Source organism: Lotus japonicus, chromosome 4 (genome assembly GCF_012489685.1).
Source record: "Lotus japonicus ecotype B-129 chromosome 4, LjGifu_v1.2".
Taxonomy (NCBI): domain Eukaryota; kingdom Viridiplantae; phylum Streptophyta; class Magnoliopsida; order Fabales; family Fabaceae; genus Lotus; species Lotus japonicus.
The window spans coordinates 73,934,266-73,945,877 of NC_080044.1; the positions used below are offsets into that span (position 1 = coordinate 73,934,266).

At 34.4% G+C, this 11,612-nt stretch overlaps 1 protein-coding gene across 2 annotated transcripts; it reads left to right on the forward strand.

Annotated features, from left to right (window-relative positions):
• The first annotated feature begins 338 nt into the window (after positions 1-338).
• Positions 339-9,076, forward strand: LOC130710559 (KH domain-containing protein At4g18375-like). 2 transcript variants are annotated; one of them, XM_057559868.1, is made up of 8 exons: positions 339-511; positions 606-1,234; positions 1,703-2,197; positions 3,350-3,589; positions 3,860-4,129; positions 5,302-5,360; positions 5,759-5,855; positions 6,764-9,076. In XM_057559868.1, the coding sequence occupies exons 2-8, from the start codon at positions 632-634 to the stop codon at positions 6,890-6,892; spliced, it is 1,893 nt and encodes a 630-aa protein (XP_057415851.1). In that variant the 5' UTR covers positions 339-511; positions 606-631; the 3' UTR covers positions 6,893-9,076. The 2 variants fall into 2 exon arrangements, with proteins under 2 accessions (XP_057415851.1, XP_057415852.1); XM_057559869.1 differs by having other exon boundaries at positions 340-511; positions 5,305-5,360.
• The last annotated feature ends 2,536 nt before the right edge of the window (positions 9,077-11,612 follow it).

Below are 11,612 nucleotides of genomic sequence, written 5' to 3' on the forward strand. Positions count from 1 at the left end.
AATTGGTGATGACCTTCAATTAGAATTTGCGTCGATGTCCGTAATGGGATATGAGAGGAGAAAACATCGCGTTGACAATTACAAATCTAGTGCACAATGGTGAACAAGGAGGAACTATTGCATCGACGACTACATATCTAGTGCAAAGAGAGGAACCATTGCATCGACAACTAAGATGTGGGGTGCAAAAACTGAGTCAACCCTAATCCCATTTCCTCAAATGCTTTTTGTTTGTGTCATAACAACTCATATAAATAAAATAAATTGAGGAACCTAAAGTCCAAAAGGCAAAAGCTATAATAATTCTTAGGGATCAATTTATATATGATCTATTAATATAATACATGGATCACGAACGTATTTAAGAAAGAAAAAGAAAGGCGAAAAATCGGTGAAGAAGAAAACCTAGGGTTTTGTCAAAGAATCTTGGATTGCAGTCCACTCTCTCCTCTTCTCTCTCGCTCGCTTGGATTAGGGTTTTCAGTGTCATCTTCTTCTCTCTAATAATCAGGTAAATTCAAATTTGCATTGCCATATCCGCGTAATCAATCATTCATCTAATTATTATGTAATTGACGATGAATCCTGTATTAATCGATTTCCAGGAGTTCTGTGTTATCCTTCCTGTAAAATGGGCGAGACTGGAAAACGATACCATTCACACCGAGACAATGACGGTGACCGAAGAAATCAAAAGCGACGCGTGAATGACAAAGACGAAAAGGGCAACGATGAGGTGGTTGTTTTTAGGATACTCTGTCCAGATGAACTCATTGGTAGTGTCATTGGGAAGAATGGCAAAGTCATAAATTCGATACGGCAGGAGACTCGGGCGAAAGTCAAGGTGGTGGATCGATTTCCGGGTGCCAAGGACCGGGTTATAACGATCTACAGCTATGTTAAGGAGAAGGAAGAGGTTCAGATTGATAATGATAATGAGTTTGATTATAAGAAGCCGTTATGCGCTGCCCAAGATGCTCTTCTCAAGGTTCATGTCGCCATTGTGAATTCCGTGGCTGCTGCTGGGGATTCTGATAAGAAACGGAAGGATAGGGACGTTAAGGATGAGTGTCAAATCCTTGTTCCGTCGAGCCAGTCTGCGAATATCATTGGTAAGGCTGGTGCTACCATTAAGAAGTTGAGAAGTAAGACGAGAGCTAATATCAAGGTTAATGCCAGGGATGCAACGGATCCAACACAATCATGTGCTATGGAGTTTGATAATTTTGTCGTGGTTAGTATTATCAATGCTATGAAACTTAAATGTGTTATTGCATGGATACATAGTTACTTCTTTGATTTGAATACTTGCATCTAACCAGCTACACACAAATACCAATTGAGAGTGCCATCATGTCCATATTTCTTCTGTGTATCAAATTATTATGTAAATTCAATCACTGCAATTGGTAGCTAATCAGCTCATGGATGCACTGATGCACACATAAATGACGTGTATGATCGCATACTCATGTAGACCAGAATCAAAAATCTGTTTGGATGCTAGAGCTGGGTTTTCTTATGATAATTCTATATCTAATTTAATGGTTATAATAATTTGAATGTCAACTTCATTTTTGGACATGCAGTTTCTTAGAGAATTCTGCAATTTCTTTTTCTTTTGTCATATTTTTATTCAGGATTTTTTGCATTTGCTGGATCAAGTCCATGGTATTAAACTTCTTGCTTTCATTATGAGTAGATCACTGGTGAATCAGAGTCAGTTAAAAGAGCACTATTTGCAGTTTCTTCTATTATGTACAAGTTTGGTCCTAAAGAAGACATCTCTCTGGACACAACTGTACCTGAAGCTCCGCCCAGTATTATCATTCCTTCCGAAGTTCCATATTATCCACACGGTGGACTATATCCATCTTCAGATCCTATTATCCCACCTAGAGCTGTTCCTCAAATAATGGGTGGTACAAACATACAAGATGTGCAAGGTTATGCTGACATAGGAAATACATGGCCTCTGTACTCATCTGCCCTTCCAGTAGTTTCTGGTGGTGTGGATGCTTCTCAGTCTGAGGAGTTAATTATTAGAATGTTATGCCCCTCTAACAAGATTGGGCGTGTCATTGGTAGGGGAGGGAGTACGATTAAAAGTATGAGGCAGGCAAGTGGTGCTCGTATTGAGGTTGATGATTCCAAGGCTAATCATGATGAGTGTTTAATCATTATAACCACAACAGAGGTACACAATCTTGGCTTCTTCCTTTTTATCTATAAATTAAATTTTCTCATTCAATAATTGTTCAAGTTGTTAAACTAGGTAGAATTCATGATATACCAGTGTATTTGATTAGTTTATTTTGCTTCTTGAAATGTAATAATCAACTTATTATAGGAGATAGCTTTGGGGTGAAAAGCTTGTTTCTTAGAGCAAAATGATTAAAACTAAATGTGACTATCCAGCTGAAAAGACTTTGGCACTTACAATTTATCAAGGATTTTTTGTTATTTCCGTTATATAAATTTGTTTCTCGAAATCACATGCAATCATAAGAAAAATTATAAATCATTTAAAACTTGAATATTAAAATGAGGAATTGATTCTTGCTTTTCGGAGCTTGAGTGATTTGTTGCCAAGCTTCGTGCATGTGTTTGCTTCTTTAAAGTTCAAATGGTTTGAGCTCTAGTTTATTTTCATGTACAACCTCTATTATGATGTGATAAATTTCTTTCCTATCTTCCTTTAAAACATGTTACATCCATAGTTGAAGGAAATATTTTTTAGTTGTTACTTGTTAGTTGTTACTAAGCCAGCAGTTCTACCGCTTGGAACAATGAGGATCAATGCTCACTAATGTGGTGTACAAAAGGATCCACTTGTCAACCGCAATGTAGAAAGAAACAAGAAAGAAAAGCAGTCTTTCTCAGAAAATATTGGTAGAACAGGAATTTTACATTATTTCGGGGGTATGGGGGATGGGATTCCTTTATATTACTCTGAAAAGCTAAATATGTCAAAATTCATTATGTCAGCATTTGTGAATAGTTATTGCTCTTTCTGTGAGGTGGTAATGAAGATTAAAGTTCCTTTGTCACTTTTCATGCCATCAACTTATGAAGTAGTTTTTCTCCCCTTATGCTTGTGTGGCTGATGCACAGGTAGTACAGGTGTACTAGTAAATAAGATTAGGGCTCTATTTTTGTTTAACATGAAATCTTCTTCGAATTTTGGTGGGTTTCAGAACCAGGTTATGCTTTATTTACTAGTTTGTGGATTGTGTGTTCCATATTCTCCTTGCTTTGCATGTAATTATCTTTTTCCCTGTATATATTGATTATTTAGTCTCATTTTATCACCAAGTGGAAAATGATCATGTGGTTATGTACTTTGTAGTCGCCAAGTGATCTAAAGTCCATGGCAGTTGAAGCTGTTCTGCTGATACAAGGGAAGATAAGCGATGAAGACGATACTGAAGTTTCAATTCAGCTTCTAGTTCCATCCAAAGTGATAGGTTGCATTATTGGTAAAAGTGGTTCAATCATTAATGAAATTCGGAAGAGAACTAGGGCAGATATTCGAATCTCTAAAGGCGATAAGCCAAAATGTGCTGATGTTAATGATGAACTTGTTGAGGTATGACTCTTTTTAATGATAAGCCAAAAATTTCTTCATCACTTTTCTTGGTTTATTAATATATTTATCCAGCAAGGCTTTTTGGTATGAAAGCTATTCTACAGAAGTTGTTGTGAATGTCCAGTAAGTCAGTAAGCAATTATGGGTGAAGAAATAAGTGAATTAGAAAGTAAACGAGTAACTAATAAATCATGAGTCATTTCATGAAAACTCAATTGTATCATTTTACAACTTTCTTATTTATTTTATCCAATGTTCTTTTGAACGCAGGTGGGCGGCGCTATTGATTGTGTCAGAGATGCACTAATCCAGATCATCTTGAGACTTAGAGATGATGTATTGAGAGAAAGGGACACTGGACATAATCCTACTATAGGTGGTGAATCCTTGTACTCAGGTGGTGCTGCTTATTCATTGCCACCTATGCTGCCTTCCGTATCTTCTGTTGCTGCTCCAATGGTCTATGATCAGAGGGCGGAAAGTGCAACTGGCATGGGCATGCTTTCTTCAAGCAGCCTGTATGGATATGGATCGTTGTCGGTATGTCTCTTCTTTCTTACCATATATGGTTATATCATAAGTCATAACTAGTCCTTATTTCTAATAGTATTTTTGGTGGATAATTTGTTTTTATATCTCAGTGGTGTTGGTTCTGGTATGATGTTCTAGGATTAATCAATATATGGCGAAGAAAAGTTGTTTTTTCCTACTTCAGGCTGAAATTCTTCAACTGCAGAAAGAAAATAAGGAATCTGCCTAAAGGAAAGAACAAAACCAAAAACAACCAAACAAAGAAAGAATCAATCTAGCAAAACTTCCCATTTCCCAATCCCTTAAAACGTACCTTGATGTTGTAACATCTTATGCTTAATGTGTGTGTTGATTATTTTATTCTTGAGAAAGTTATTTTAAATATAGGAAATGTCCTGTAGTATGTGTTGAAATTTTATGTTTCAAGTAGTAAAAGAGGACTACAGAATAGAGAAATTCTAAATAACAGGATTGAAAAGAGATGTGCTACTCCCTCCGTTCCTATATATAAGTCACAAATAACTAATTCTCTTAGATTAAGAAAAGTAGTTACTAGTAATAAATTTGTAAAAAAAATGATTTACTTTCCTAGATTACCCTTATTTACTTTCCTATGATTTTCTCTCTCCAAGTTAATACTTCTAAAGTTTATCATATCTTTCATATTAAATATGAGGGTGAACTTGGAAAAAATTATTTAATGCTTCCTAGATATTAGAAAGTGACTTATATTTTGTAACAAATTTTTTTCAAAAAATGTGACTTATAATAGGGAACGGAGGGAGTATTATACAAAGTACTCTACTTGTAAACCTATTTGTGGTAATAATTTGGCCAACTGGGTAAGTACCAGTATATTCCTACTTGTACAGGCCTAGATAATAAATATGACTACTTAAACGTAACAAAAGACCCCTAAAATAATAAGAATACTATTATTCAAAGCTTTCACATATAATTAGAAAGGGGGAAATTTTATATTGTTGCACTTTCAAAATTTGATCAGATTGTTCGTTAGAGCTGTTCCTTTTATGTAGTACATCCTTCCCCTTGTAATACTTGAAAAATGCTGATAAATTACATTCCTTCTTTATTTTCTTCCTTCTTGTTCCATATCTATATTCCATATTTAGTTTAAAATTGCATGTCGGTGATCGCTTCCTTTGCTTGGTTCTATGCAGCAGATGGGGGAAAGTGGCTATGGATCTATATCCTCATATCCCACCAAGCTGTATGGAAGGTTAGTATGTATATTTGTGAAAAATTATGTGAATACTTTATTGCTGGTTCGGAGTTTGTGAAAATGCTTTGGATATTGTGATTTTGGCAAAACCGGGTCTGCAATGAAGTACTTATTTTTGGACACCTTTTTTCTTATAGGAGATAATTTTAGTGTCAAACTTTTCAAATCCAGCGTAAAAGCATCTCTCTCACATCCACTCAAACTATGATTTGAGAATAAAATTCCGTCAGGCACTCCATAACTGGCATTTTGCCAAACATTGAATTAAGGATGAAACCCCATTTGTACCCTCTTAACATGTGTTTAGGCCTGGCTAGACTTGCAGTCAATCCTCTTTTCGCTATATTAAATCATTTAACATTAACTGATTTTTTTTATATCTCTAATGTGCACAGTTTGCCTCCTCCATCAACTCTGGATATCTTGATTCCTGCTAATGCTGTTGGTAAAGTATTGGGTAAAGGAGGGGCTAATATAGCCAATATAAGGAAGGTTGGTTCATGGCTCAATTCTGAATTTGTTAATGTTTTATTCTATTTCAAGAGGAATTCTTTTGTTTTGAGGTATCTTTATCTTTTATCTATTTCAAACTTAATGTGTAGTTTGGTTCATGCTGCTGTATTTCATTGTTCTGACTCATTATGTCTCTTTTTTATGAACTGAATAGAATTACTAGTCTTTAAACTTCACATCATGCAAGGAAAAGCCCAATAGAGCATCTTCATTAAGAAAAGAGCATCACATAGAAGATAATCCAATTAAAAGGGTATACTCTAAATGGTTATTGTGAACTTTGTTGTTGATCGAGTAGACGAGTACAATGGGGTTGATTTATCCATTTAGGCAACTCACATAGTAAAAAGGCTAGGTGGTTGTATTATCATGAGATTATCATGCTATCTCAAATTCAATTCTTTTTGTTGGGTGATTGTTTATTGCTTGCTTATTTACATTACACCTTCTCAGTCCTTTTATTTGTAGGAAGGTAAGAGATCCACTTTTTATCATATCAAGTGATATGTCATGGGTGGAAACAATTTGTGAAGAGACTAATTAGAAAAGAATTAGATTAAGGACTTCCATATTCCTTGATCAATGATGTTTTCCACAACTTTTATGTTGTCTGATGTCATCTAATCATATCCTTCCGTGCCATCTAATTTTTGAAATGTTCTCTTTTCCTATTTTATCCTTGAGCAACCCAATAAAGGTCGTATATATGTTTATTCTGTGAAGGGCTAGCGCAGCTGGAAAATTTAAGTTTATTCAACTTTGGCTTGTATTGAAATACCAATTTGTTTTTCGAAAAGAAAACCAATTTGTTTATTATCCTGTACCCTAGCGTATGTATCACAGATGTCGACCTAATGCAAAATTTCCTTCATTTGATCTCACACCAGATTTCAGGAGCTACAATAGAGATTTCTGACGCTAGAGCCCGTGGTGATCGTATTGCCTTGATATCTGGCACACCTGAAGAGAAGCGTGCAGCTGAAAACTTGATCCAGGCATTTATCATGGCAACCTGAATTATTGAAGTTCTTTCTCTAGGGGTTTTGAAGGTGAAAGTTTAATTCTTGAAGCATGTCCTTGTTTCTCTCCTTAGTTTTCTTAGGTTAGTCGGTTGGTCAGGGAGAAAATATTCTACAGGGTTCGTCAAAATCCTGCTTCTTCCATAACATTGGTTAACAAGATTGTGCTGGAGGATCCACTACTGGGTTTGTATTTAGGAATTACAGTTCCTTTCCTTTTTATTTTCGTAATCTACTCTCATCTGTTTTATCTTAGAAATCCAGGATCTATCTGTCCTTTCATACTGTTTGTCTTTGACTAGCGTGGAGTCATCTCTATCTCCATACATATTTCCAGAGGAACCATGAAGCGGTGTTTATTTTGTTTCTGGTGCTTCACTCTCTTATTCTCCTTTCTTTCTGAATGTATCTACCCTAACGATGCAACCTAGATGCTAATTCTATAGCAGTTTCCAGTCTCCACTTCTAACATCCTTGGTTATCCAATATCCAAGTAGTTTCAATCAAAGTGGGGAAGTTGCCTCATGAATTTGAAGGATTTCAGAAAAGTCTGGATCATTTTCTTCCCTTTGATTCTATATCCGTTTTTAATCCTGTAATAAATGATGGTATTTGATTATTTGCAACTAGATACCATCTCCTAATTACCCACACCGAGCATGATTCATTATATACATAGGAAAATGCTATAAGGCAGGCAAGAAATTCGTTAAGACAGATATACATAAGGAGGTAGGAGGATACAGCATCATCCTCTTCCTTGCTGTATAAAGAAAACATGAAAAACAACTCAGGAAAGTAGTATGATTTGGCTTTGTCATTGAACTTGGGATGAGGGTTTTGTACCTGTGTCTTATCCAACAACCATCCTTGAATGTGGGAGTGTAGCAAAATCTTTAGGCTTTTTAGCAATACCTATTCTGCAAAGCCTAAAAAGCCTTTGGAATTTATGGTTTCTTGTATACATGTTTTCACTTCTTATCTGTCTTGCTAGCTGCTACTTTTTTTTTGGGTAAAAGACAAGATATATTCACACACCCTTTGAGCATGGGATTGCATCAGCTTGGCCTTGGCCACAATGTCTTTCCTGTGAGGTTTGAACCTCTGCATGTATGAAGTCCCTTCACATGTATAGGCTTAGTATGTCAGGAAAACCACACCTCATATTTGCTGGACGTCACTTTATTGTAGCAGCCTCTTCCAATATGACCCAAAATGGTTTCATTGGATCCCCCAAATTCTATGAAGGGTCGCTGTTAATTTCATAGTATGATCTCTATCTCGGCCACCTGTGGTTTATATATTTTCCTGTTTACTGCATTGAGTTTCCCAACTAAATCTGGATTTGGGTGACTTTTCGTGACCTAGATAATATGCTGCTTGTTCTGAGCGAGTTAAGTAGGTAAACCCTAGTAGAAGTTAAATCTGTTATCAATGGCTTCTGGTATCATCTTTATTAAGGAGTATTCACCTCACAACCGTACTGTTATATGCATTCTCTCTTGCAGATTACTTGTTAACGTGTCTCAACATCATTGTGCTCAAAATTCTTTCCCTTTTTAAAATGTGATGGATCTTTTTCCTTTTCTTTTCTACTACATGCAATTATCTAGATAAACTTCAGGGGTAATCTCAAAATTTTGCTTTTCCTAGCAAAGTGTGAAGTATAAATTTTCTTCATTTTTGCGTTTGGCGATATCTTAAACTCTCCCCACAATCATCTCAGCACAATTATGCTTGTTAATACACTTTTCATTCTTTAAAATGAAGTACTGCTATACACATGGAGTGATTGTCCCTTGGATCTAGGCCCCTGTAGATTTTGGAACAGTAAAATCTCTTGTTCTTGATTCTTTGTGCACCCTATCCATTCGTTTCACACAATCTTTCTGCTATCCTTCTTATCATTTGATTTAGCTTTAGTTTGGTCATTTGGGGGATGGTATTTAGAGGATGCAATTAATAGATTGAATATCATCCATTCAAACATGTTATGGAGGTGAATGAATCTGTAGTATTTGTGAATTGCGAGCCAGATTGGTTCTATTGTGCAGGGGTAGAAGCGTTACTGAAAATAGTATACTTTTCAGTTCTTACTATTTGTATGTAGATTATTTTTATCTTGCACATTAAAGAATGGAAATAATAGATGTCAATTGTATATAGTTTCTTGGCTGTGCATGTGATGTTCATTCACTAATGCATTTTAGGATTTATATATCACCGTAATTAGGTTTTATCCTTCTTACTGGCGATGCGCAACGATCCTTTTGGTTATACGTTTTTCTGGCCAAATGTTTGGTTTTGATTAAGTTGGTCAATTATATTCAAATGTTCCAAGTAAATTATTTTTTATAACGAAACTCTTCACATGATTTGTGATATACTTTTCAATGTACCCGATAAAACAGGAAACCTTTTTTCGTAAGATTCCAACAAATGTATAAATAATAATTAAAAAAAAAACAAATGTAGATATAATAATCATCTACAAACACTATGATTTCATATTGCCAACTGCACCATATTGATGGAAAGACTGGGTTGATAAGATGATATTGCAATGGTTGGTTTTGAGTTACTAGTTGCCAGTTTTCTCTGCCCTCATTTTTTACCTTATGCAAAAGGTGCACTTTTAACTCGTTGAAATGTTGGTACGCGCACACAAATGTGCAATTTTTCAGATGACTTTGATTTATATTGAAGTTTTTATGATGAACAAATAGTAAACATTTCAGATTATTATATTTCATTCTATTGGTATTCAGTCTAAATATAACATGAAAGTTGTGCCAAAACGACAACCACCGATGAGAGACAGTGGATGGGAATGATATGATATATATTTATTTTTTCTTGAAAAGCGGAATGATAACATATCTTATCTCTCATTATGTTACTTTCCAAAGAATAAAGGCTGGCATAAAGATAAATACAAAGTTCACATGAACATCATGTGGAATTTTAACAAAAATTATTTCCTGAACAAGTGGTTCAATGATCTGACCATCTCTTACACAACGACAAACATTGCTATGTAATCGGAAAGGCCTTCGGAATTTATTAGTGAGAAAATAAATACCTTCTAGTCTGGAATTACATATATTTGACCCTTATTGTTTGGTGTGTTAAACTCCTGGAATATATTGGAGGTAATATATGTCCAAATTCAGCTCAGTTTACTGAAACTAAATAATATGCTATTAGTGAATTTCCTGAAACTACAAATGCTGAAGAGTTTTTTTTTTACCAAAACAGTTGATTACATTATTGAGTCTCAATGTTTAATGAAACAACTGACTGACATTAAGATATGACGATATTAGGGGTGTAAAAGAATTCATTACAAAGATAATTTATGTCAAAACCAAGCTAGCTAAAAGCTCATAAAATTGGGAAAAATGGTAACTTAATTGTGCCCTATGTGGGTTGAGTTCACACAACTCAAAATTGTATACAATACCTTAAGTCAGAAATGGACAATTGATGACATGATTACCAAATTTGTGGTTGAAGAAGAGAAACTTAAAAAATGAAAAGGATGTTACGGTCCTTCTGATTCTTTATACTAAACGATACTCCATTCTAGCAAGAGGAATATAACGCTCCTCATAAAAATCAAGATTTTAAAGAAACTAGGTCATGCTCAACACCACATTGTTGGAGGTCCTAATTTCAAGGATGAAGATGGAAAATTACGCATAAGGATAGGCATGGGTCTTCTTATCTATTTTCAGTTTTGAATGATTGTAGAGACTTGGTCTCACACTTTAGTAGTTTTGATTTATCTTTTGTTCGTCGTTCCGGTAACTTGGTGGCTGATTACTTGGCCAAACACTCTTCAAAATTTTCAGGATCCATTTGGATTGAAGAGACTCCGCCGGAACTAGACTTTTTGCTCACTTCTGATGTACTAGCCTCTGTGGATCTTTGATTTTAATATATTATTTCAATTTCAAAAAAGATGGAAAATTACGCTTTGGGATTTGATAATGTAATATTGTTTTTTTTTTTATCAACAATAATGTAATATTGTAGTTTAGGAAAGTGGAAAACCAACGTAGCCAGCAATTGGCTTTTGATCTTATCTCCATCACGTGGACGATTACGTACACGTAACTTGACTGGGATGGAAGTAATAAGACATGAAGTAACTCTGATATATTATATTATATTGATTTCAAAAAAAAAACTCTGATATTATATTTAACTTAATAATATTAAAAAAACAAAATAATGAGGCCTATGCCCCATTAAATTCCGCCAAATTAGAAAATGTATTTTCATTTTTAATTCTTTTTATTATAACAGATGTCATCAGACTTGATTAAAGTTAGTAATAATTTTGTTTATCATTAGGCTACATACTCTTCTATTTTAAATTTTAGTTACAAGTAAAACGAGCGTAATTTGTTTTCCAAAGTTCCCTAATGTGATTGTAATTATAAAATAAAATAGAAATTGTATTAAGACATTTAAATAAATAGTATTATAGTTCTATTGGGATAAATAATTAATATTACTCAAATTTAATAATTAGAATTGAAGTAATTTTACAATTTAACAATTTATTTATCTAATAATGTGAAAAAACATTAAGTTAGTTTGAAATATTTTAAACTGAGTAATAAGTTTTCAATAATCAAATTAAATGCACTTGTTGTGTAAAGAGTTTACACATGGATCAAATCATATCTAGTGGTCTTGACTATTTTGC